General features: G+C 41.1%; 1 protein-coding gene across 3 annotated transcripts in view; it reads right to left on the reverse strand.

Moving 5' to 3' along the window:
• The window catches only part of tox2 (TOX high mobility group box family member 2), a 432,153-nt gene that overhangs the window by 19,889 nt on the left and 384,414 nt on the right, over positions 1-27,850 (reverse strand). For 2 of the 3 annotated variants that reach the window (XM_034166083.1, XM_034166082.1), the window contains exons 5-6: positions 16,394-16,663; positions 13,239-13,469 (exon numbers count right to left, since the gene is read on the reverse strand). In XM_034166083.1, coding sequence (XP_034021974.1) covers positions 13,239-13,469; positions 16,394-16,663 — 501 coding nt within the window. The remainder of the gene's footprint in view (positions 1-13,238; positions 13,470-16,393; positions 16,664-27,850) is intronic. The other variant, XM_034166084.1, reaches the window with a different exon arrangement.

Genomic DNA, 27,850 nt, shown 5'->3' on the forward strand with positions numbered 1-27,850 from the left:
TTTTGGCCCTGTGCGTTTCCCTAACAACGTCAGCAGGGGGAGCTGTTGCCCCACAAAGCGCTGCGGCTGTGGAGCGTGGGGAGGGCGGCCCCTTTTCGAACCCGGAAGGGAGAGGGGCGGCGCGTATTCGGTCACGTCCTTCGCCTCGCTCCCGACGGCGTTCCTCCAACCGATTGTCTAACCGTATAACGAGATCGATAAGCCCATCTAAATCCCGCGGTTCCTCCTTAGCTACCAGCTGCTCCTTCAGAACCAATGACAGTCCGTTTATGAAGGCGGCGCGGAGCGCAATGTTATTCCAGCCGGACCTCGCAGCCGCGATGCGGAAGTTGACTGCATAAGCGGCTGCGCTCTCGCGTCCCTGTCTCATTGACAGCAGCACAGTTGAAGCGGTCTCTCCTCTGTTAGGGTGATCAAACACTGTTCTGAACTCCCCCACAAACCCAGTGTATGCTGATAACAACCGTGAGTTCTGTTCCCAGAGCGCCGTAGCCCAGGCGCGTGCTTTACCCCGAAGCAGAGCAATCACATAAGCTATTTTACTAGCATCTGACGCGTACATGACGGGACGTTGTGTGAAGACGAGCGAACACTGCATAAGAAAGTCCGCGCACGTCTCCACACAACCTCCGTACGGCTCAGGAGGGCTTATGTATGCTTCAGGGGATGGTGGGAGGGGTTGTTGAACCACCACTGGAACGTTCATATCCTGCACAGGGTCAACAGGAGGACGAGCTGCAGCAGCGCCCTGAGCGCTTGCCGCCATCTGCGCGGAGAGAGCCTCCACCCTGCGGTTCAGGAGGATGTTTTGCTCAGTCATTTGATCCAACCGAGCCGTAAAGGCGGTGAGAATGTGCTGCAGCTCACCAATCATGCCTCCTGCAGACGCCTGCGCTCCCTGCTCTCCCATTGGTCGTTCAACAGCCGGGTGACGCCCCTCGGAGTCCATGACGCTGGCCAAGATATCCTGTTGTGAAAGTGTAGTGACACGGACCCACAACAGGGGGCGCAAATGAACGGTCAATAGATGAGCCAAAAGGTAACAATTTAATGTTGTGAAATGTGCACAACGAATATACAGACAATCTCAGAATATGATTACAGTCAAATTACAAAGGTGACGTGTGGGCAGGCTCGAGGATAGAAGACGTCTGTCCTGAGAAGGGCCGGAACCACACAATTTCTGCCACCACCGAACCTGGTGAATACTGGAGCCGCCAAGTCCCGAATTCCCAGGTGATCACCGTCTCCGACTGTCGGATCTGGTACTGCTTAAATGAAGTACGATATCTCGGCGATGAGGTGGAGATGACGTCTGGGTTTTATGGAGTGAGGTGATGAAGAATGAGTGACAGCTGTCAGGAAGTAATGAGTAACAGCTGTCACTCCCGGCTGTGTCCGTGGCGGCAGCGCCCTCTCGTGCCTGAAGCCCGCACTTCAGGCAGGGCGCCCTCTGGTGGTGGGCCAGCAGTACCTCCTCTTCTGGCGGCCCACACAACATAGTTGAAATTCAAACAGTTTTAAAAGTTGCAAATAATCCTCTCGGTAACCCACAGACACTCCTGTTACAGGTTATACGCACATTTACAATAATATGTTTTTGGAAAATACACTTCGGTTCAACATGTTGTTAGGCACCAGAAAAGCCTAGGCCTACTATACCCCGTAAAACGCAGTGAGTGAGGATAGATAGATAGATAGATAGATAGATAGATAGATAGATAGATAGATAGATAGATAGATAGATAGATAGATAGATAGATAGATAGATAGATAGATAGATAGATAGATAGATAGATAGATAGATAGATAGATAGATAGATAGATAGATAGAATGCAAAAGATGGAGAACCACACCCTACTTTATCTGGGTCAAAACTTCTCAATCACCCCATCATGGTATAGGGTGTGGAATAATACATGCAGTGTGCTCTGCACTGCTTTGTGAATGATGTGTCCCTCAGGCTTTTACACTTTTTACTGACTTTATGTCATTCTGAACACCCCCCTCTACACCAAAGTCGGTGGCTTAGTGCTTAGCACTGCTATCTCACAGCAAGAAGGTCATGGGATCGCTTCCCGCCTGGTCCTTTCTGTGTAGATTTTTGGAGTTTGTGTTGATTGGAAACCTTAAATTGGTGGTAGCTATTAATCTGTGTATAGGAGGCCCTGTGACAGACTGGTGTCCTGTCCAGGGTGTACCCTTCCTCTTGCCCAGTGACTGCTGGAGTAGGCTCCAGCACCTCCATGACCCCCGATGGGAATAAGTGGGTGTAGAAAATGAATGACTTATTGTGTAAATGTGAGTACACTCTAGTATAATCCATCAAAAATCATTACTTTTACAGGCAGTTGTTGGACACATGAGGGTTTCCAAGTCACTGAATATGTCTTGGACTTTATTTTCATCAATCACTAATGCAAACAGTATGGTGCCCTATGATAAATCTGACCGGTGTAGGCAGTTCTGCAGTCAGCAGTGCAAGAAGGAGACTATTGAGGGAAGCCTCAAAGACAATCATTACAACTTGGAAGGAGTTATATATTTATGTGGCTGTGACTGGACAAACCGGGCACTTTTTTTTTTGTTCAGCTCAACAACCAAGAAGCCTACATGGGTAAAAATAGGTGATAATATTACTTGGATAGATATCTAGAGATTATTAGATTTTGGAGTTGTTTGGTGAAAGGTGAAAAGTGAAAGGTCAGTCATGGTCCAAAAAACACATTTTTTCCCCTGTATATCTCAACAACCAAGAAACCTAAAGTGTCGGTGCAGATATTGATCAGTAAAATATTTCTGATTGATTCGTATGAAGGCAGCATGGTGGCTTAGTGGTTAGCACTGTTGCCTCACATCGAGAAGGTCATGGGTTCAATTCCAGTGGCCTTTCTGTGTGGAGTTTGCATGTTCTCCCCGTGTTTGCGTAGGTTTCCTCCGGGTGTTCCGGTTTCCTCCCACATCCAAAGACATGCGGGTTAGGTAGATTGGCCTCTTTAAAATTGTCCGTAGGTGTGTGTGTGTGTCTGTGTTTGTTTGTCTGTTTGTGGCCCTGTGACAGACTGGCGTCCTGTCCTGGGTGTACCCCGCCTCGCGCTCTATGACTGCTGGGATAGGCAGTCATAGATAGATAGATAGAAATAAATAAACTAAGCAGTAGAAGATGAATGAATGAATAAATGATTCGTATGAATTTACTTCAAAATGAAAATGATGACATTACACTGTACTTATAAAATATATACCATTACAGACATATGTATGTATATCGTGGTGTGTAGAATGTGCGGGTTATGGATCAGCCGTCTGATGGCTTTCATTACTTTTTGTTCTGCCTTTAAATCTGAATCATCATCATTGCTTCTTTTTATAAGAACATTTGCACAGACTGTCATAAAGAAAAAACCCATTCATTTATTTTCAAATCTGAGACAAAAAGACAGCCCCCCCCCCCCCCCCAAAAAAGCACAAGCTCCTTAGCAGAGGGAATAATGACTTATGAAAATAAGCCACAGATTTTTATAATAAAAATAGATAACACCCACAGTGAAATGAATTACACTACTGTTAAAAAAAAAGTGACAAGCTTACTTACCCCTCACCCCTTAAATATTGATAGAGCCCTGGCTGCCTCTTTAATGAACCCCAAACTACTCCCAGCAGCTTTAATTTCAAATTAATTTAACACAGCTAATGATTCGTGCAACGATGGATACTTTTAAATAAATTACCATGCCTAAGGATGTCTAATTATTCCAAAGTGAGGGGATTCATTAGCAATTGAAGCCATCAGAGTCTGCAGGTCAGTATGAATTAAAAATAACAAAGCTGCGAGGAGAGAGCATATGCCGCCGCGGTAATCCTGACACCGAGGTGTCCCGCCTGAATTAGCCCCTAATTGTACCTTAATGAAATGTTCTTGTTTGATAACCAGTTAATTACAGGAGACAATAATGCCGCGCCCTGCTGACACTGAAGGGAGTGATTACCCCTTCGACCGAAAGACGAGCGGCTGGAGAAGGAGAAATAATCAGGAATGAACGGAGGAAAGAAAGTGGAGAGGAGGAGGTGAAAGTAGAAAAAAAAAGGGAAAAAAGATTACGCAGTACAAAACGGAGTGTTTTTCGAAACAAATCCTTGCCTACATGGGATGGGGGGGAGGTGGGGCGGGGGGATTGTGTTTGAACCGCCTTTCGTTAGACCTTTGACCTTTCATCGACACACAACTCAAACATGGCAGGTACGGTTAAATAAAACTCCACTCCATCATCACCACCCCCTCCCCCCAACACACACACACACACACACACACACACACACACACACACACACACACACACACACACACACACACACACACACACACACACACACACACACACACACTCCAAAGCTGATCCTGATCGTAAGTAAGAACAAAACAATAATAAAAATGTTCTTTTGTGTTTCTGGGGCAGCATTAAAACATAGTCACCTTGAGGAATAATGCAGCTCAAATAACGCATTGATCTCACACTATAAAGTGCCGGCCTTTGGGAATTAAAATTGCTGTACAGGCTGCAAAAACATTTTCACAAAAAAAACAAAAAAACAAAACAAAAACAAAACAAAACAAAAAAAAAAAACAAACAGAAAAAATATGAATATAAACATTAATTTAACAAAGAAAAAATTAGACTTTGTTTCAACCAAATTGAGGACGACACCGGAGAATACACGCAAAAAACCCCACACACAACCAAAGTGGGAAAAACGTGCGCTGAAGTTGAAAAAAATACAAGAAGGAATCAGGAAAAAGAACACAAATCACAACAATGAAACTTTTGATTGTTTCTTCAAGAAGACGTAGCAATAAAACACACTGCCGTCAATCCGGTTATGTGAACTGTGCTGCGCGGTGCGTTTCAGGTAATTGGAAACAGAGACTGTGTTCTAGTTAAAACAAAGATGTGTGTCGGGGAAGGTTGTGTTTACATTATTCTGCTCCTGCACGGCTCCAGAGGGTCTGACTGTGACATTATGGAACGGCGTCATCGGTCCTATAGACACGACATGACAGCTAGTGTTGTTGGGGGGAGGGTGGGGGGCATAACGGCATACAAGAGATGGAGGAAGGAAAGACAGAAGCTGAAAACTGAAACATCTGAGACATGAGACTTGGCGGGAGGAAGTTTTGATCCTGAAAGACGTGCACATGATGCCAGGGAGTAGCTGCAGAATGCTGTGCTGTAGCTTTGTTATGTAGAGGATTATGAGAGTTTATCAATGACAATGTAAGAACCACGGTGACAAATTTGAACATTTTATGAAATTGTCAGGAATATGACATGGATTTTTAAAGCTTATCCATTATGCTGTTCCCTCTCACAATTTTGCTTCTTTTAATTTTTTTCCCTCTTTCTTGATGCCATTCATTCTATACTAAAAAAAAGGCTCATTGGATGAACTCAATTCAATTATGTGCAGGATTTACATCTAATAAATATATGTAGGCACAACTCAAATAAAACACATCCATGCAAGATAATTTAATTTAATTTAGTTGGGACTGCATGTATTTATTAGATGGAATCCAATCCAATGAGCCAATTGTTTGAGTGTATCACTCAAACAATTTTATTTCTTCATGCCCAAGGGATCCAGAAGAGGTGGTGCATCCAGTCAAGCCCCCTACGTTGGCCATTGGAAGCCTGCAAAGATAAATGGAGCAGTAAAGGCATAGTAGCGGAGGTGACATAGTGGTAGCAACTCTTGCCATCATTTTGATGTGAACTTCGCAGATCTTAAGCATGTTGAAAATTTTTCTAGAATCACAATGAACATGTGTTGCCCGACTGACATCGACTTAGCTCCTGTGGAGTCTGGAGGACCTCGGTGGTGGTCGACTTCCATCAACTTTTCACTGTCTGTCAGCTGTGAATGCACCCTAAGTAGGTTCCTTTTGGGTTTCTTTATCAACATGATGGTGCAACACGGTGGCCTCCATGAGGGGGCCCACTCCCATTTAGCCACTTCAGTTCATTGCTTTCAAGTAGTTCTGAATGCAGTTCTGAATGCTATATACTATTTCTACAAATAAACACTCCTAAATCCTTCACACAGGAGCTGTGTTGGATTAGGGTAGATCCCGATTACAGTTCAGATCCAGTTGAACTAAATATGTCTTTGTAGAGGGGCAAACTATTTTTCATGATGAATATCTGCTGGGCACCTGGAGCATACAGACCTTGGACAAAACAATAGTCCAATCTCCTGTGTATTTTTAGCCCTATTTGTTACTGTACAGTGCTTGAATTAATACCTCCCTACGAAAATGTATTTTGTCACATTAGCACAAACATTTTATCTGGATCTTTACTATACATCCCAGATATGCCCTACCCATTCAAGATGTGTGTGTGTGTGTGTGTGTGTGTGTGTGTGTGTGTGTGTGTGTGTGTGTGTGTGTGTGTGTGTGTGTGTGTGTGTGTGTGTGTGTGTGTGTGTGTGCAGAAATGCTATGTTATTCACATACCCCATTTACTTACCTAATTTGATGATCTCCCTCATATTATTTTTGTTTTCTGGCTAAATTAATCCAAAATCCTCTCCAGTGGGTGTGGGGGTGTGACTATTAGTTTTACAATGTAAACACTGGGAAACAATCAGAAATGAACAGTTAACTTCTCTGAGGGTCTGGTCACACGGTGATAGCTGAACGAAGGAAAAAAAGTCACAAATCGTTGAGATAAGGTGGACAAATAATTCTGAACTTCTCCCATCACCGAAAAGCCTGAGAATCAAGAGCGCATAAAGGAATAAAACCAAACCAAAACTATCCATCCATCCATTCATTTTCTTCCGCTTTATCCGGAGTCGGGTCGCGGGGGCAGCAGCTCAAGCAAAGCCGCCCAGACCTCCCGATCCACACACACCTCCCCCAGCTCCTCCGGGGGAACCTGGAGGCGTTCCCAAGCCAACCGAGAGATGTCGTCCCTCCAGCGTGTCCTTGGTCTTCCCCGGGGCCTCCTCCCAATGGGACGTGCCCGGAATACCTCTCCAGCGAGGCATCCAGGGGGCATCCGGAAAAGATGCTCGAGTCACCTCAACTGACTCCTTTCGACGTGGAGGAGCAGCGGCTCGACTCCGAGCTCCTCCCGAGTGACCGAGCTCCTCACCCTATCTCTAAGGGAGCGCCCAGCCACCCTGCGGAGGAAACTCATCTCGGCCGCTTGTACTCGCGATCTCATTCTTTCGGTCATGAGCCAAATCTCATGACCACAGGTGAGGATCAGAACGTAGATCGATCGGTAAATCGAGAGCTTTGCCCCCATACTCAGCTCTCTCTTCACCACAACGGTCCGATACAGCGACCGTATCACTGCAGATGCTGCACTGATCTGTCTATCGATCCCACGCTCCATCCATCCCTCACTCGTGAACAAGACCCCGAGATACTTAAACTCCTCCAGGCAAGGACACTCCACCGACCTGAAGAGGGCAAAGCACCTTTTTTCGGTCGAGAACCATGGCCTCGGATTTGGAAGTGCTGATTTTCATCCTGGACGCTTCACACGCGGCTGCAAACCGCCCCAGTGCACGCTGAAAACTAACAAAAGAAAAATGAAGCGAACTGCGGTCTCGGCGCTAAACAAAATCAAAACGAAACATTCATGATGACGTGACTGACAGCGGGTATGAGACCGAGCAAAGCCAGCCTTGTCCTCATGTGTAGCACTCACTGGTGTGGGATCTGGTTTTCTTGACAACAGGTTTGTCTTCACAACAACAAAGTGTGTGCACACGCAGGCCAGCCACAAACAGCTGGAACATGCGTAAAAAGTTAAAGTAGTTGACAAAACGTTCTTGTCTCTATTGTTTCTGTATGACAACGTTGCTTTTCGTTCCAAACATGGACGAATCACGTTCAGCTAATTAGATCTTTAGTTACTGGTCCATTCAATGTTCATGCAAGACGTCAGACTTGGGAGGTTGGACAAAGTTGAACGACAGTCAAATGGAATGGTGACAGTATGGGAACTACACAAATGATGAGGAACCGTCAACACAGAAAGCAAAACGGAATACGGACGAATTGAGGGTGTCATCAGGATTCATTCACATTTTTCAACAGTTTGAAAATTCTGTTAAAGCGCCAAGCTGGACGACGGTTAAATGATGCCTCTGAAAGTCAATGTAAGTTCAGATTTCTTGTTTTGTTTTGGCTTCGGTGTCCTTCGTTAGTGCCGTGTGACCAGGGCTTAACTTAGTACATTTCTGTGTGGAAATGGTCTCTCCTTCTCATTGATAACCACACCTGCTCCTAATCCATCATCAATCCACCATCTTCTAACCATCCAGCTGGTGCCAGACATGTCTATGGGATATTACATAGGCAAACCAAAGTTGCTTTTTCGATTGATAATGATGCTCCCGAGTTAAACAAATTTTAATCAATCAATCAATCAGGCAACCTATCTATCTATTGCATTTTAGTAGGTACAAGCCTAGGCTTAGGATTTTCCAGAGACAACAATGGGGAAAAAAATAAAAATAACAACTTCCCTATCACACAATGTTAATAATAGTTGGAAAAAAGGACAGTCCTTGATCATTTCTTGACCTAGATCCATTCCAAAATGTAATGGTTTATTCTGTGGCTTTGAGCCATGAAAATCAGTCTGGCAATTTTTGCATACTACTGGTGGCAGACAAACAGGGCCAAAAGCATTACCTACTGTAGATAAGCATGTTCAAAAGTTATACTCTGCAAATACAGTTACCAAGTAAATCTATTAGTCATGTTTGAAAAACTGACACTCCTAGACATGAGTATAATTAGAGTCATCACACTGTTATTGGCCAGACAGTGTGCTACATTTTACTCCATAATGACATCATTAGCTCAAATTAATTATATGTCTTTCAAGGCAACATGTTTTGTTTAACACATGACTGCACAAACAAATGAAACAAATTAGCTGCAAAATGGAATAATAAACAGGACATTTTTAATGGTGGAATTGGCCTTTTTGCTGGTTCTGTCCTTAGATGGTGTTGTGAATGAAAAAAGCATTTAAGAGAAGGTAGATAGAGAGACAAGCCAAGGTTAGAAAAGACAAGAAGCCGGGACACAAAGGGTTAGGAAGCACAAACAATAACATTTCAGGAGCAGATGTCCTTGAGGCAAAACCAAGGACAAGGCAATTGCTAATCTTGTATTCCCAGCGTGATCAAATCACCAGGCAACAGATATAAATAAAAGGACAGGAAATGAGGAATTCACATTCAAGGGTGTCAGCGGCAAAATGAAGATTCATGGTGAAGAGCCCTGGTGAAGGCGGCAAAAATTAACTGCAAATAAAAGGGACAGACGGCCTCCAAAGTCCAGCGTATGAAGTGGGCTCTGTGGCAGAAAAACACACACACGCTGTCTGCTCAACAGCAGCAAGGGCGAAAATGGGCACCACTTTGTCATGGAGACGGGTGCTTTTATTTGACACCCATTGGGCTGGATATTCTAAAAATATGAGCTTACGTAGTATGATCATCAGACAGTCTCATTTTCCATTTAGTTCACACCACCAGTTGTTACCACAAACACAAAAAAACCTGTTGACTTTCTCTGCGGGTCAGTAATGGGGAAATTGATGTAGAAAAGACATCAAACGGAAATACGATGCTGCAGTTACTGCATGCAAGTGAGACTAATAAAATTAAACGGATTTGTGGCATAGAGGTAGAAGTTCTGATTTTCATGGTATTAACTCAGTGGTACTTAACACCGTAGGCTCTCAGTGCTGTTATTGACAAAAATCTTGAAATAAATTCAAGATTCTACACTTGGCACCCTATCTTGATGATTTATGGCGCATGGTCCATAGCGCATCATGCATGTGCATTTGATATGTGTGATATGTCCAACTCCACTGCAGTATTTATTTGCACAACATGAAACAAACCAAACAGAGTGACATCTGGTATCTCTTTCAACAGTGAATGTGTGCAGTGGAATATTGAGAGTTGTTCTGACTATTTAATAGATCTCTGTCAATGTGTTACAGTCTGCCAGCAGAAAGCAGCCACCAAAGCTCCCTGAGGTGAAACAGTAAGGTGTATGTTTTGTGTTTTACATTAGTGTTTACTTTTATTTAATTTAATGGTTGCATTCATTTTCATTACAGTGCATCTGGAAAGTATTCACAGTGTTTCACTTTTTCCACATTTTGTTTTGTTACAGACTTATTCCAAAATGGAGAGAAATAAAAAAACAAAACAAAACAAATGCACTCTGCAGTTCTAGTTATGAATGGACAGTGAAATCAACTCATCATATAACCTGAACTGCATTAAGATGTGTAATTGTGAAAATAATTTAATGTCATGATGATGAAACCCAGCAAAATTAAATGAATTGTTACGCAGTTTGTAAATGTTTGAACATATGTCATTCACATGCCGAATGTCTATATATTAAAAGGTGTTTGTGTGTGAGTTTATTTAGTATGTTCATTGTGAGTACACAATATAAATGGAAATATGTTAAAAATACCTGCATGACACAAGAAAGTGAAAACACTTTTGTCCATTGTGGTCCATTTAAAATCAAATGACAAAATAGAAGTAATAATAAAATAACAATATTAATAATACAGATATAATAATAAAAATAATGATACTATTAACAGTGTTTATATGATAACAAAACCTATACAATTTATACAGTAAATACATTAAGACAGTAAATTAACATGAAATAATTATACAGATTAAGCTGGTAGCGTGTAAGAGGATATCTCTGCTTCCTCTCTCTTTTTCACCATCTCCTCTGTTTAAGACATTCTTAGTCTTCTTAAAAGTCCTCACTCCTCTTACCAGTTTGGCACCTTAGGAGCTCTCTTAAGGCTTAAGGTGTTTTGTGGACAACTTTCATCTTACCAAGGGAAAATTCTAAGAAATGTCTAAGAATTCGAGGAATTTTAAGATTTTTCTTAGAATAACATCACTAGGAGCTATTTTTAGCCTTTGGCTGCTTCATGGATATGGGCCTAGGATGGCATCATTTCCTGTAGCCGCACAATAGCGATGCACTAACACTGTGCCTGGCCACACCACATTTTAAGACCAACACTTCCATGGGCGCACAAATAAGTGCAATGAAATTTACAGCTGCATCAACTGTACAGAAGGAATGACACTTGTGCCACGTGTCCAAGTCTTCTGAAAATAAATATTATTGTTCCACAGTCAGTTTTCATATATTCAAAATTTAAGGGTCCTTCTGTCTCAACAGTCTTGTTGCTCAAACCAGCTTCCTGCAGACTTATTTGGTTGACTTCCTCTGTTTTGTGCAGGAGTCACAGTAGAAGATCGGAAGTGATGTCAGGATCTGTGGTCACATGGTTGGTCATCTGTGCTCCACAATCTTAAAATAACAGAGGTACTGACATGGAGTCCTTGTGTTATCTGATGCTATGACTTTCCAACAGTGAGCAACGAGCATCACAATTTGACTTTGTCTTTTATTTGGATGTCAGTATCTCATCAACAATATTTGAAAATAAATAATGCCAGTGGCGTGTGGGCAGGGGAGGCTGTGCCTCACCTGCCATCGTGGAAAGAAAACAAAATGGAAAATGAAAAAATAAATGAAATCGTTATATTTATCCAGTGGTTTTTTCCTTTTAACTTCACCATCTTTAGATTATTTTTATTAAAAGTCACTGAATTTTCACATTTATTCTTCAAATACTGAGAAGAGACGTGCAGTGAGGCAGCAGCCAGCTGTGCCTCACCTTAGATTGCACAATCACTAGGCTGACTGCTGGCATGTTGTGCAGTGAGACTGTCTCACTGTCTCTCTCTATGTCACCATTAAAATGGTGAAACATTTTGGTTATATGAACTTAAATTCCATAGTTTAGCTGATGTGCATAATGTACAGTTTTTTTGGCAGCTGCATGTGTAAAAAGGCACAAAGTGAGACTCGCAGGTCTACTGCCTCATGGTAGGGGGCACTAGTGATCCCAGGAATTGTTCTTGCAGCAACTCCTCAGCTGCAGAATAAGTGAGAGCAAGCTTCACGAGCAGCCGTTCATTTATTTTTTTCCTCTCACCTGGACTTTAGTTTCAGAATTAAGCATTACATATCCAAACTGAAACAATTTTCTAAACTGCACTTTCAATTGAAGCAGGAGGTAATAATTAAAGGAAGACTAACACTAGAGCTGAAAGTTTTGCTTTAGACTACAGGACAGAAGAGCCGCTCTTTTCAAACGAAAAGGTACACACGTAAAGTCTGACTGTGTGGACATCCAACAAGAACCTGCCTTTTCTGCTTTTCCTGCCTTCTTTTCTCAACTTGTGACATTGTCTGGACTCAGATGAGATACTGTGACCTAAAGAATTCGCAAAGACGTCTCATCAGACACAAGCGGTCAACCACTCAGATTCAAAGCCAGAAAAGGCTTCAAACATACAGTCGGAACAGGACTGATCAGGGACGACTTTCTCCCCTGGCAGTGATCTCCACTGAGACAGAGAGACTTTTAAACTGAAGAAAGATAAGGAAGACTTCTACAAACAAGTCATTGATGCTTTTGTTCAGAAGGAGCGGCACATGGACTTCATTTATAAGTAAAGGTAAGACTATAATGTTTTTTAATTAAATGTTCTTTCTTGTGTGCTAGAGTTTGTATATGTAAAGAATGCTGATATGAGATTTTAAATATAGCCCGTTAACTGCTGCCAATCAAACAGTGAATACGCTGCTCTGTGGGGTTCATATGTTTGTAAATCTGATTGTGATGACCTCACCACACGTCACTGGATAATACAGACTGATATTTAATGTGAAACCTGTGTGAATTCAATAAACAAAGGGGACACCTGAGTGTTGAGGATCTCAGTAGAGGTGTAGACGGCCAAGGGAACGCTTCACATGATTATGGCAGATACAAGCGAGCATGAACCAGTTGTCTTGTTCGGTCATGATCATCCAGGACACAAGGCAGTTACATAATGTTGTGGATGTTGTGACGCCTGATGGGGTGAGTAATCAATCAGCAGTGTCAGTTAGCAACTAAGCAAAACATCAGTGGATTCCACAAACGAGTAAAGTTGAGTATTGTAAACTCTTTGGGGTAAGATTCGAAACTTCTAAACTGATATTGGTGTGTGGGAAAAAGATGAAGATGAGTTTGGGATGACCATTTAAGAATCGATTCTGCTGTTCCTGTTAGCAAATCCATGCCCTCACCTGTTTTTGTTCCTCTCCCAGTCCATCCCACATGGAGGCGACTATCTTGGATACATCTCCAAAAGTGGCGTTGGGGTTCTGCCCTTTAATGGCAGCCTGTGTGTCTCTGAAGAACAAGGCATAGGCCGACACGGGCTTCGTAGGCTCATTGGGATCCTTCTTCTTTTTCTTTTTTTGGGGTTTGGGTTTGGGCTTCATCATTTCTGAAGATGGTCGCTTCTCGCCTGTGATCTGGAGGACCATTAAAAACACACATACACACACACATTTATTGATGTACCAGAAACAAAACTGGCAGTTACTTTGGCGTGTATAACTACTTTTATCCAATCCTGCTGCTGATGAATGCTTATACTGTAACATTATGTCAAGGTGAAAAACAGCAAACTTCATTATAGCCAAAATTCTGTGCCTGGGTTCGACGTTTGAATGCGGCAGCAATGTTTCACTGACAGTAACACTTCTACAAAGGTGCTGGTTGACAGTTGTTTTTCCATTCTGTCTTACTTTGTCAAAAAAAATACTGCTGGCTGAATTTATCAAACCTTTCCAAATCTTTATTTTTCAGCTATTCAGCAAGTTATAAATTCAGACTTGTCATGCTGGGGCCGAATAAGAGTTTTAAATCTCTCGCTGTATCTACACAGGCTTTGATGTGGTCTGAGAATGAATTGGAGAGAGCAAATGGAATTACATACTGATAGGAGAGATTGTAATCACTTTTATTCACACGTAGTGGGAAGCACAGCCGAGATGTACTGTACAGGTGAGGAATTTTTCATTTTAATTTTTTTTAAGTAAAGGATGTTGTTCTTGGTTCTGTGCCACATCATTAGAGCACTTACATACAGCAGTGAATCTGGAAAAAACTGTGGATGTGGCAGATTAAATTAAACATTTATTCACCTTCCCCCTGTTAAAATGAAACAAATGCAGACTGTCACTTTGGTTTGTGGGGAAATACATGATGGCAAATCATCAGATTTACTTAAAACTAATAAATGAAAACAAATATCTTCTTACTTAAATGGGGTGGTTTAAAAAGAAAGATTGGTGTATCGAAAGCTGATGAGTAGAGATCACCAACACTTTGGATTTTTACTTGTGCTGTTGATAGTAATTCTGTTCATTTCTGGTGTGAAGCTAAAGAAAATTAGATCAGAAGACTGTTTTATTGTCAGCAACTTGCAAATGTGCAAGTGGAAAATAAATTTGTCAAAGTGCAACATGATGTACAATCATTTAATTTGATTTTGTTTGTTTGTTTGTTCCGGATACCATTATTCCAGCCTAAACAGTATATTTCAGTTATATGGAATCTATTAGCATTCAGATTATGGAGATTATCAAATGTCACCAACAAGTTAAAGGGTATATTTCAGTTATCTGGACTCAGTGGGTGCCTTCCCACCTGTCTTCTTTTCTCTGGACCTTTTGAACCAAAACACCAGATGTGAAAGCTCCCTCAGACCGCGGTCCACACCAAAGGGCCCAAAATTTGTTTTGATCACAAATGGAGGTCTCAGTCCAGATCAAACTGGACCATGCTCAGTTTGTTGCAGTGTGAAACGACTTTCTGGCTAGTTTGGACTTTTGGGCCAATTACAGGAAGTTGAGGTAAGTTATCATCACCAATTAGATACCATAAGAAAAACAAAGGAAAATAATTCAATTAATTGGTGTTTTACACATTGTTTTATTAAAACAGGAGGCTTTACTTCTCATGGTTGCTTAAAATTTGAGCTTAATTCCTCTCTGAAATAACACATAACTTATTTATGTTGACCTGATGAAAACAAGGCACGTAAATAGTCCATATCTTGCCACCTGACGTTTGAGTTTTGGCAACAAGTGCCTTCACATCCTAATGGTAAAATGGTAAAAATACCACCACAATAATACGCGTAGTGTTGTTACAACGAAACGAACTGTTCATTTTTGTACATTCAAACTGAACTTTTTTTTGTTGTTCAAACAGAACTGTCCAAATTAACAGTAAGCCAACATCAGACACATGCCTATACAGTCCAATCAATGTCAAATATAGGGAGTTGCAGCCTATAGAGATGATGACATCAGGACGTGAGTATGTCATGAAAAACTTTTTAGTGCAATCGTGGTGTTGCAGTCTGAAACCAACCTAATGGGACCAAACGCACACAAACATCAACCTTGGTTTGGACCTTGTTCTGGACTTTCAGGTTCTAATTATAATACTCCATCATTTGCATGCTACCAACAAGCTGAATTATAGGTTACTGTTAGATGTTTGCTAACAAAATGACTTTTGCATTTACTATTCACCTCCGATTGAAGACGCCGAGTAGATCCTGAGAAACATCCTACCCCAAATGCACTTTAATAATAACTCATTCTCTTAAAATATGGAAAACTAAACAGTACAGTTGTTGGTAGTTTCATAAAAGATAAATATGTAAAAACAAAATCGGGTAAATCTTCATCCACAGTGCAGCAATCACACATGCCAACCTTTCTGGGGAATAATATTGTATTAAATATGATACACTGGTTACCAAATATTCCTCTGAAGTAAAAAAAATGCTCAATGACAGCAAGCAATGAATGAGACGTTTAAAAAGTGCACAATTAAAATCGATTACATACCACAAAGTTTTCATGGATGAAAACTAGATTCAAACTAATGTTATTGAAAAGACAAGACTTATTAGAAAACACATTTCCTGAGAAAACTAAAAGCAAAATTAAATTAAAAATTAGACGCCAAAATTAACATTACCATGGGCTATGCAAGATGGCAGTGGAATTGAAATGAATTCATTACTGATAAATTGGTGTTTTCACAGATGACTGTAAATTGTGCTGCATAGTAATAGTAAAAAAAACTAGGAATTAAATGTGCCCCTCTCCTTCAGTCATAAATCTTTAAATCTAACCTTTCTGAAAGCAATTCATGCGATGGAACGAACCAACAAACCTTAACATACATTGAAGAAAGACTTCTAATTCTTAACTATGACAAAACTGTGCAACTGTGTCTGAAACACTCAGATTTTCTCAAAAAGCAGCGCGTAGGCAAGACTCCTCTTATATTCCTGTTTAGCTCAACAAAACCAGGTGATATAAGCACTGCCAAGCCCCTCGCCTGTTCCAGAGCAACGTTACCACATCAGTACCTTTGAATGAGGATCTGCCTCCTCTTCCTGATTGGAGCTGGAGGGAGAGGGTGTGGCGGATTTACTCCCGGGAGGTGAAGGGGAACCATGGGGCAGTGCACTCCGGCTGACCTGAGGGTTTAGCTGGGACAGTGCACTCATGGGGTGTGGCAGTATCGTAGGTGAGTTGTTTATCAGGGGGTGGGTGCGAGCGGGGTCATAATGCGCGCCATCTGGGTGCTGGTGATGGTGTTGCTGTTGGTGGTGGTGGTGCAAAGCCATCTCCTGCATCTGGGGTGAAAAAAGAACACCAGCTTTACTATCTTCTCCTTGATGCAAAGTTTGCCAATTAGCCAGATATGCCAAAAAAAAAAAAAAAAGTAGAAACGGAGATGACATTTTAAAATTTGAATGAAATATGTATGAATGTGTGATAATTGTTTTTTTTTTTTTAAGACAAAAATTTTAAAAAGCTGAAGGAATCATTTACTTGGGAGTACCAGCAGTTATTATTTTTTGTTAGTTTCTTTGCTAAATTGCAGGTTTGTGGAGACTTTAATCATGACTATCATTTTGAATGTGACAGTGAAAAGACTCCTGAAATAGTAATTATCAAGTGATGCAAAACACCTTGGAATACTCAAAACAAATGATCTTTCAACACACACCAGCTGAAATATCTTATGGGGACTTCTCTACAAATTTTTGCTGGAAAACACCATGCAGCAAAAATTAAGACTCAACACACATCGTCAAGTCCAGAAGTATTTGGACAGTGACACAATTTTTGTGAATGTGTGTAATTTTGCTTCTGTACAACACCACAATGGAGTTAAGTGCAGACTTTTAGTTTTAATTCAAGGGGCTGAATAAAAATACTGTATTAACAATTTAGGCTTTACAGTATACACAGGCTGTCTACTTTCGGGGCCCATAACTAATTGGACAAATCAAAATATTGTTTTTTACCCAAGGCCAACATATGGCCATCTGGTATTGAAAAGACCTGGTGTCTGTCCATCTGTCTGTCCATCCGTCTGTCTGTGCTCAGCATAAGTCCAGTTCTATCACTGCCACAGTCTTCAAATTCACAGGGGACAATCTTGGGAGACAAACCTTGGAAAGGTTCAAAGATGGCTAACCTTGACCTAGTTTAAGAGGTATTTTAAGATGTTAAAATGTCACATTCTGTACCTAATCTTATGCCATGATCGCATGGATGTTAGCGCACGAACATGGTGACATCGCTTCCTGCTATCGGTAGGTGCTAACTTCGCTTCATTTTTTGGTTACAAATAACACCCTTCTCATATATTATGTAAAAGCTAGCGAGAAATAAACACTCCTAAAACTAAAAACACTGTGTTTGTAACCTGATAACACCTCTGGAAGGATTTACAAAACATTTAGCAGACGTTAGTGTTGGTAGCAAAACTCTGTTTCGTTTGTGTGTAAATATAACCTCTTTGTTAAAGCCAGCGAGAAATAAACACTTCTAAAACTGAAAATGTTGTTTTTAGAACCTAATAATACCTCTGAAGTGATTTAAAAGACATTTAGCAGATGTTAGCACTGTTTCATTTTTGAGTGACAGGGGTGACAGCCAGTCAGAGTCAACCTGCACTGTGACATCACAATCTGGTTGCAAGCTGCAAACTCAAAACAACTGCAAATTATACAGAACACAATGCTCATATGGCTGAGGGTATTTTAGCATGGTGTTATATTTTTTAATTCAAATGTTCACTTTTACAGCCAGTTTTCTTGAGACAAGTCAGTGGATGGATATATTAATATTTGCTAGTCAATGAGAAATACAAGCGACCTTTGCCTGTTGCATCGTACGTAATCAGCTTCCCAGTGGAGCGGCATAACAGATCAAATCTACACTCTAAAAAAATGAATCGCGGTCTCAACGAGAAAAAGTGATTTAAACGTAACTAAAGTTATTTAAACATAAGTAGAGAAGACTTGTGGCATTAACTCAGTTGAAAGTTGAAATAGCTAAGTTGAAATAAGCAAATGGTTAAATCAATTTTTCTCGTTGAGACAGCAGTTTCTTTTTTAGAGTGTAGGCTTGACTCTCCCGTGTGCTTTCTCGCAAACTGTTGCTGAAATTTCTCATCTCACTTCAGTCCTAATTAGACCCTGAAGCCCATTAGTGCTGGTGCTTATCATTAGATACCATACAGCTTCCCCTGGATGGAATGGCAGTCCATCACAAGTGACCTCCCCAGCAGAGATTGAATTCTGTTTACCGCTGTCAAACTGGGATGATGCAGATGAAGTGTCTTGTCCCAGGGCCCAGGAGTTGAACCCAGGTCTACATAATAGTAGCTCAACGTCTATCTCACTGAAGTAATATCTGCTCTACACTGTGGTGGAGTACAGAAGCAAAATTTCAAAATTTGTCACTGTCCAAACATTTATGGACCTGACTGTAAATGTAGCCCCCCCTGCATTACGTCACAGTTTTTCTAGAGGGTCATTCTGAAGCCTGGACTTGGACTGAACAACCTACAGAGGTGGATAACATACAAATTAAATTGAGACCATCTGCAGACAAGAATGTGGCAACGACCGCCACTGATGGTGGTCGACACCCGTCAATCAAGCAAACGTGTCATCACACAGATAATACATATGCAAGATTTGATAACCGTTTGTATAAATGTGCAAGCGATGCTAAATTACAGCAACAATCAACTATATCCATTTTAACAAAGAAGGTAAGTTTCACACTACACTACAGCATCCTGAACCACACGGATGATATGCCAGTCTAAATCATTTGTACCTCAATCAACCCACCGGGGGGTGACACTATAACATTTGAAATACATACAGTATATAAAAGCTCAGTAATTGGTGCACTTTTCTAGAGGTTTGCAGGGAACATTTGAGCTATGAAGCTGCAGCCAGGAAATGGTTCAGGCTATCGTACCCCTGGCTGTCAGCACAGCATGTCTTCGTGCACGGCGCTCCTGTGAGCACCGCGTATTGATGACCCAGCTTCTGCAGTAATATTACATGCATTCCGCCTTGCAAACTTTCTTCATTAGAGGTAACAACTGATAGAAAAATTACAGCTAGTACAAACCATAGACTACATATACTGCACAAACCCTGCATGAGAACCAGAGGAGCCAACATGAAGCCCTAAATTTGTTGCTCTATGTTTTGTTATGTTGGCAGCACTTACTCTGTGAAGAGGATTAATTATACCCATCAGTCTTTTCTATCTAGTATCAGAAAACATCAGGACTCCTTTCATATTCCTCTCAGATTTCCATCCATCCATCTATCCATCCATCCATCCATCCATCCATCCATCCATTCTCTATACCTTTTTCCTCCAATTAAGTGTCACGGGGTGCTGGAGCTTATCCCAGCAATCATGGGTCATGAGGTACACCCTGGACAAGATACCAGTCTGTCTGGGGTGTCTGCTTGAGAAAAACTCTCTTGGTCAATGTAACTGTTTTTTTTATATGTTTTTATGATGGCATTTTTGAAATTGTACCTGTATCCCATGCTGGCTGGGTGATGTGATTTTATTTTATTTATTGAAATGTCTGTGTGTGTATGTATATGTGTATACATATATATTTTGTATATTTGTTGCATAGGTTATCTCTCTTTGTGCCCATTGTGGTTGTTGTGCGCAGACACGGGGAGAACATGCAAACTCCACACAGAAAGGTTGGGAAGCGATCCCATGACCTTCTTGCTGTGAGGCATAAGTGCTACCCATTAATCCACCATGCGCCCCTCCCTCAGAGTTCCCTCAGGTTTAAAACAACCACAGCTTCCACATTCAGCCAGGTGGCTGCTGCTTCAATACAAAACACATGACTGTAGATCCAACTCAAGTCAAACATTGGAGTAGCTCTGACTCAAACCTAAAGGTAGTTGTTGTTGGTGCCCGTTCAGCTGCTCCCATTTTTTTTATTGGGGTGGCCACAGCGGATACAGTCTGATAGGTAGTAAATTCTATAAATAATCCATGATTTTAAAGACTTCTTTCTCCTTCTAATGTCAAACAGCAGGTTCCCTGGATCTGTAGGACGTTTGTTCTTTCTACAGGGGCACAAAGGCATAGCGCCTGAAGATTAACTTTTGGGGCAACCAGAAATTTCAGCATCTGGCTCTCGGCTTTGATCAACTACCTGCAGATGGGCAATTCTACAGTAATGGAACTACAATGACAGCAAAATCAGGCCTTATTATATTTTACCATGGAAAATTAGATCTTACTGTAATTCCGTTACCATAGAATTACCCAGATTACAATGATGCTTTGTGCTATGACCAAGTACAGTTTCCCATTAAAGAAGTTGCTTTCCAACACTTGGCCCAACAAATAGAAAAAAAAAAAACCCAAACCCTAACCGGCAGTGCTCGCTGTTAAAGTATGACCCCACGCGATTAACATCCTTCACGATGGCTGCAGAAGCAAGCGTTCACAACCTTCTCCTCTCAGCTGTCTTCAAGGATTTTCAATAATAAAACATCAAAAGCTCCCTTTCAAGATACATCAGGACAGAACATGAACATGGACCAAGGGATGCTTTTAATGCAGGCATAAATGGGAATGTTTGGCAATTTACAGATCAGAAAGTGATGAGCAAGCATTTGTTAGCTCCTTGAAACATTTATGAGTTAAATAATACATTAGACGTTAGTGCTGTGCTAAAAAGATCAAATTGAAAGAGCCCAAGCATATGAGGGTTTGATAAACACAAGTAGAGGTTCAGAGATGAAGGCTCAGCTCTGTAATCGTAATTGGTCCCAGTAGATCGCGTGAAAATGCACGGGAAAAATAACGGTGCACTAGGCTCTGGCCTGCTTTGAAAACTTGTAATATTCACATGACATTAGATTCTTTTTTTTTTTTTTTTGCCTCAGCAGCTGCTCACAAAAGGCAGCCATGAACAAAGACATTCCTTTTGCATTTCAAATAACCAAGCTGTAACCTCCCCCATCCACGGCAATCTCCAATTTACAATCATAATTCCAAACGCCGTTACTTCACTCCTTAAAACACGAAAGGAGAAAGGAAGCAGGGCTGTAAAACCAGAAAGAGAACAGGGTGGAAATAAAGGAATGGTAGAAGAGAAATCTATTCATTTTCTATTTTCCACAGAGTTGCTCTTTAAGAGTTTCCACAAAACAAGGAGCATTGAAAAACCAATTAATCAAACATGAATGGCCTATCATAGCTACAGCAGATGCATTTCCATAGCAACAGCCTCCCGGCGAAATTGTTACCCTTTAATCCGAGCCACGCCACGTTTAATATAAACAAGAAGGAGACGGACTATATAAAGAAGAAGAGTTAGCTGGGAAAAGACCCCCAAAACCCCCAGGATTATTTAATGCCTGAAATGATGGATATTAGTGCTTTTCTGATGTAATTCATGTTAAAGATTTGACAAATATTTGACGTATGATGAATCACCTTGTTAGTGTAAAAGGAGCAACGCTGGGGTTGGTACCGGAAACTAATCAGCTGGCTTATTTTTCCAATAACTATTACGGAATTGTTCTCGTTCCAGTTTTCATTTCTTCAGCATAGATCTATTTCCAGCGTCGTGAAATCAAACTTCATTTTCATTAGAAATGAGCATTCTCTCCTAAGTGTTACTCACCAGAAAATATGAAGATTTACGTTCCGTTGTAAATGTGGGGAAACTAATGGAAGAAAACAAATCACATATAACAGATTCCTCACCTATAGTATGAAAGTTTGCATTATTTTGCACAACTAATGAAGTGATACTGCTTCACTGTGATAATTTCCTTCTGCTAATCATTGCTGTTCTTTGTAAATGTCTCTGAGTGCTCTTTTTTGTGTGTCCTTTCACCTTTGTGAGAAGGAGCAAGAACGTATCACATAGCGCCATCAAGCTAAACAAATCAAGCGGCAGACAGCTGTACAAATATTATGAAAGAATCTGACAAAGGTTGCTGGTTGCCATAGGTACTGTATGTTAATTCCTAATGGTATCACTGAGACGGTGCATCCAAAGAGGAGCGAGCGCTCACTGAGAAACAGCAACTGACTGGTCACAGATCTGTTTTTAATGTGCATCAAACACACTATTTTTCATTTTGTGTCAGTATAGATCAATGTCCAAATGCTGTTTTTGCTTCCCGACACATGACAGGATGTGGTGTTAGTCAGACTTCCTTCATCTCGTGATGCAGCGGATGAGCACTTTGTGATCTGAAATATCTGTTTAGAACCTGCAGGTTATGTGATCAGTCCTACCTGTTTGATGTTCTGGAGAGCTGTTCCTTTTGCAAGGGAAGACTTTTTATTAAATTTTGAGTCCGAACCATTGTGTTGGGGCAGCACAGTGACTTAGTGGTTAGCATGGTTGCCTCATAGCAAGAAGGTCATGGGATCGATTCCCACCTGTGGCCTTCTCTGTGTGGAGTTTGCACGTTCTCCCTGTGTTTGTGTGAGTTACCTCCAGGTGCACCAGCTCCCTCCCACGTCCTGAAGACATGCAGGTTAAGTGGACTGGAAACTTTAAATTGTCTGCTGGGATAGGCTCCAGCCCCCATGACCCTTAAATGGAGTAAGCGGTTGAAGATGAGCGAGTGTGAGCCGCATTGTGTTAATCTCTTTCTTTAGCATTTTAACATGGAGCATTTCACAAGAACCTGCTTTATGATGTCATAAAGATCTACAGAAATGAGCTTCTCCTCTCAATATGAAGTGGTGCTCATCAATTAATTTGCCTGATGAGGAGGTCAAGTGGTACAAAGACCTGCATCCTATTGGGGCATGAATGGAACATGGTTTGTCAGTCTTGCCTAAGGTGATGTTTAAAGGTTCTGGTGTAGTTTAGATGGTCAAAAACATCCTAAGCACTTGTGTTGACAACAATAAGAAGTTACCTGGGTATTTTTTTTATTTTTTGCCCCTGGAGGTCTACACTATTGGTCTTTATGTTTTTGATACAATCGCCAGTTATTACTGCATTTTACTGGGATTCTGGATTTCACATCTGTTTTGTCAGTCATCAGCCACTGTGATCCCTGGACTCTGTATGCATGTGGGTGCAAAAGCCCCAGTCACACTGGGGGTTACAGCCACCCTGCCACAAGTTGAAGATTAAATGCAGCAGGTCTGTGCACCACATTCTCTCAAATGTTGCAGAAAAAACATGGTGTCCACCATATGTCACAGCACATATTTTGGACATGTTCAAAATATGCTCGGTGACTCCTTCGAGCCTAAGAGGCAGTAACAGGAGTGTATGTCAGAATGATTTTGAAGGGAAAAACAGATATATGATGGTACTCCCATTACGCATAGGTTGCTCTGCATTGCCTTTGTCCCATCGCAAAACAATCTATATATATATGACCGCAACTATATCTTATGCCATCCATGATCATATTCTTGAGGGGTCTGTGACAAAGCGTTTCACCCACTCTCCCAAGTCACCAGTAGTATTATCTGTGTGTGTCTTGGGTCTTAGCTGCAACATTTTTGTCACTGCTTGTTTGACCATTTATTATGGTGATTCTGTTTTATTTTCTGACAATGACCAAAGCAGATGGTCACACCGCTGAGTCTGATCTGCTTGAGGTTTCTTCCTATTATCCAAAAACACGTGACAGAGTTTTTTTCCTTACAACTGTCACCAATGTGCTGGTAATGTGGTGCTCTGAAACTTGGCAGGTACTGTTCATACTGTATCTTTTAACAACATTTCAGTTGTATTTTAACTATTTGGGTAAGTGTTCGTTTGTTTAACTGGTCCTAGAAATGCAATTTCTTTCCTTTGATTGAGCTATTTTTTGTTTGTTTGTTTGTTTGTTTTAACTTATAGGTTTGAAATGACAAATAAACTGAACCTTGAACCTTGAGGTATATTGAACTTACAGATAGGAAGAAGCCATTTGAGTTTGGCTTGGACTGATCCACAGTCAGTGTCAGAGGTCAGGGTAATATTTCCAGCCCTGTGTGTGCTAAAGGCGAAAATGGTGAATTTTAATTCAATTAATAATTTTATTGTTCATGAACCTGACTGTTTGTAAGCCCACGTACCGTTTTCTCTACATACCTGATGCTTTGAAATGTGGTCTTGGCATTGCTATACCAATGCATGTTTTTGATCAAGTTTCTTCTGTAGATGCACGAGACAACATTGATAATGAAAAAATGGATCACAGTGATGACAACATTTGCAAGTGTGTGCGTCCCCATGCACAACTTACTGTAGTCTCACGGCAAGTCGTGATTCAGCAGCACGAAATATACATTAATCTATTGGTTTGTGATATTGTGACGAAAAGCGCCTCATTTTCGTCGCGGCAGCACAAATTAATTCTCATTCATTCCGTGATGGCTGCATGAAATTAAAAGTGAAGGGGGGGGGGGGGGGGGGGGGGGGGTCGGAGTGGTTATGGTTAGGGTTGGGGGAGGAAGAGTAAGATTAGGTTATGGTTAAGGTTAGGGTTGGGGGTAGGAGTAGGGTTAGGAATAGTGAGTTAAAAAAAGCACCGTCACGAAAATTTAACTCATTTCATGACAGGAGCACAAAAAAAACCACCACCAACAACAAAAACGTGAGACCCGGCTGCCATGCACATGTTATATGAGCTTTTCCATTTCATAGTAAATGAGCTCGAAACATTTAGAGTCCTGTCAGACCTGGATGTTGTACAGCACCAAGAAAAAAAAAATTCCAGAGCTGCCAACCCTCCTGCATTGGGCTGTATTTACCCCCATGTCCTGCATGAGTGTATGTAGGACGCCCATTTATCCTGCATTTGTGTGGGTCTGGGCACGCCCCCTGGACCTCCCTAGTTATGTTTGCACCGTTGGTACTCGCGGCCACTCGTGGTCATCCCGTGTGGGTACATTCAAATGATGGCAGGTATGAAATCCCTTATAAATAGTTGGGAAATAGCATGACCAAAGTACTGAAACCCATGTAAAACTTTAGAGGGAACAGGTCGACATATTGATTTCTAGTCATGAGAAGCCAGCAGATTAAACTGGGATGCAAAGGCTGGAAACTTGGTGTGAACGTGTTCCTCTGCCGTCATTACGCCTGTCGTGTTTGTATTCCCATCTTGTACATCATAGTCAAATGGGAGTCAAATAACAAAGGTTTTCCAATTATGTGCAGCACATTGTGTGCCAGATGGAATATCACAAAGCCATTGTTCCTCTGCTCTTACTGACCTTAGCTTTGAAATGGTTTCACAGCTGCTCCAATGCCTGCACCATTTGATTTAGCTAAGGGGATTTGACCACCAGCACAGAGATGAGAGAATGTGAGAGTAGAGTTCTACTGGGCTACAAGGAGACAGAGGAGCTAACCTTGTTCTGTCCTTATGCTGATTAAACCAGACTGGCATCTGTTTCATAATTTAAATAAGCATTTTCATTGTGATTCAAGATTTTATTGCAGTGGCTTTATAATAAGCCAGTCTCTCGATTATGAAGAAACAATAAATGCTGCGGCCATGTTTCAGCTAATTAGCATAATATAACTCTTCAGTGTGATTCTGTGTTTGTCAGATTGTAATTAAGTGCTTTCTGTAGAAGGCCTGGAGTCAAATCACTTTACGCTTTAAAATGTAACTGGAAACCAAACCAATTGTATGTCAGGAATTTTTATGTACGCTAATTCTAAATAACACTGAGTGGAGCTGAAACACAATCAGTCAAAGAATATCTTGTTCCTGCTTGATGCTGTGACAATCTGCTCAAAGATGTTGGGGAAATATGGGAATGGGTGCAGATATACCCTGCAGGGGAATTCTATGGGAACAGAATTACAATGACAACACAACCTGGCCATATTTTATTCAAATTTTGCTGATTGTAACTCTGTTAACACAGAATTACCCAGAAATCAGTGCACTTCAAGTTCTTCTTCCTCTTGTTCTTTTACTTCTTCGTCTATTAGTGTCATTATTTAAAGTTTGTCTCATGTGTGTTTTATTTACCGGTATGACAGTTTTATGTAAATTAGTAGCTTTTAGTAGACAGCCAGTTTAATTTATTTATACAGTGCCAAACCATAAGTCACCTCAAGATGAGAGAGAAATGAGTAAGATCTACAGCAGTAGTTCCCAACCCTGGTACTCAGGAAACCCCATAACCTGCAGGTTTTTCATCTCTCTCTGTTCTGCCAAAGGCAGATGAGCTCATTCAAGTATCTCTGAGGACATGATTGGCAGAGCCCACCTGAATGAACTGATCAGCTTTTGACAGAGTGGGAAGGGATAGAAAATGTACAGCTTTGAGGGTCCCTGGGGAACAGGGTTGGGAACTAATGGTCTGTACCTTATCCACCCCATGAGCAAGTAAATTGGTATTTTTTAATTATATGAGGAAAACTCAAGCAGACCAGTCTCAGTGGGGTGACAATCTGTTTGCTAAACAGCCACATACAATCAAGTCATGTGTAATCTGGGAGCATGCTCTGTATATTCGTTTTGTCAATTGTGTCAGTAGGGGTTGGTAAAATCAGATCTTACTTGTGTGAAGCGCCTTGAGGCAACTTTACTGTGATTTTGCACTATATAAATGAAATGAAAAGAATGTGTGTGGGTGTGAATCGCCACATCCACCACATAGTCTAGGCTGATTTTCAGATAAAGTGACACCACCAGGCATTTTTGAGTAAAAGTTGGCAAACAACTTTTTCTAAATGTATTTTTTGTGCTGAATCCATTTTTTGCTGTTTGCCAAGCTGTATCTCCTCTGTGGAACCCAGTAGGGGGCACTTTTTGTAGAAAAAAAATGCAGTTTTTTGATTATTTTGAGTATAAAACCTATACATCTTCAAAAAGTGAAATTGCAGAAAGTTGCATATATCCCTTAGCTAGATTAGTACCAAATTTGGCTTTAATTGGATGAAAGGAACTCTCAAAAACAGACCTTAAGGTAATGTACAAATTAAAAATTTCCATGATAAAATAAAGATTGTAGCCAAAATTAATGGTCTCTGTGACTTTACTGGCCATCCCTTAATGTCTACTTGTCAGAATATATTCCACATTCATCTGGAATAAAGTCACTGAAGATCTTTATTTAAGCCCCTTTTTCTGACCCTGACTAACACTTAGGGAACTGTCGAGATCCTGGCTGGCAAACAGTCAGGTATCCCACTCTCTTCCTGTTGATACATAAACGTCTGATTGACCTTTTCTAGTAGTTGAGCCCCTCAGAACTGAGACACCTGCAGCAGCCTTGTGCTCAAGGAAACGCACTACATGGGTCTCGTGTTGTAGCAGATGTTCCTTCATGATGCAAAAAGTACACCTTATCTGAAATAAACCACTTCCAACATGTTTAAACTGCACATATTATCTTATTTTAGCCCAGATAATCCTAAACCAACAGAATGCCTTAAGTCTGGTTAAATGATACAAGATCTTTTCTGTTTTTTTAAACTGGTTAAATTCTTTAATTCATCTCACATCTGAATATTTTGGGAT

This window comes from Thalassophryne amazonica, chromosome 3 (assembly GCF_902500255.1).
Source record: "Thalassophryne amazonica chromosome 3, fThaAma1.1, whole genome shotgun sequence".
Lineage (NCBI taxonomy): Eukaryota > Metazoa > Chordata > Actinopteri > Batrachoidiformes > Batrachoididae > Thalassophryne > Thalassophryne amazonica.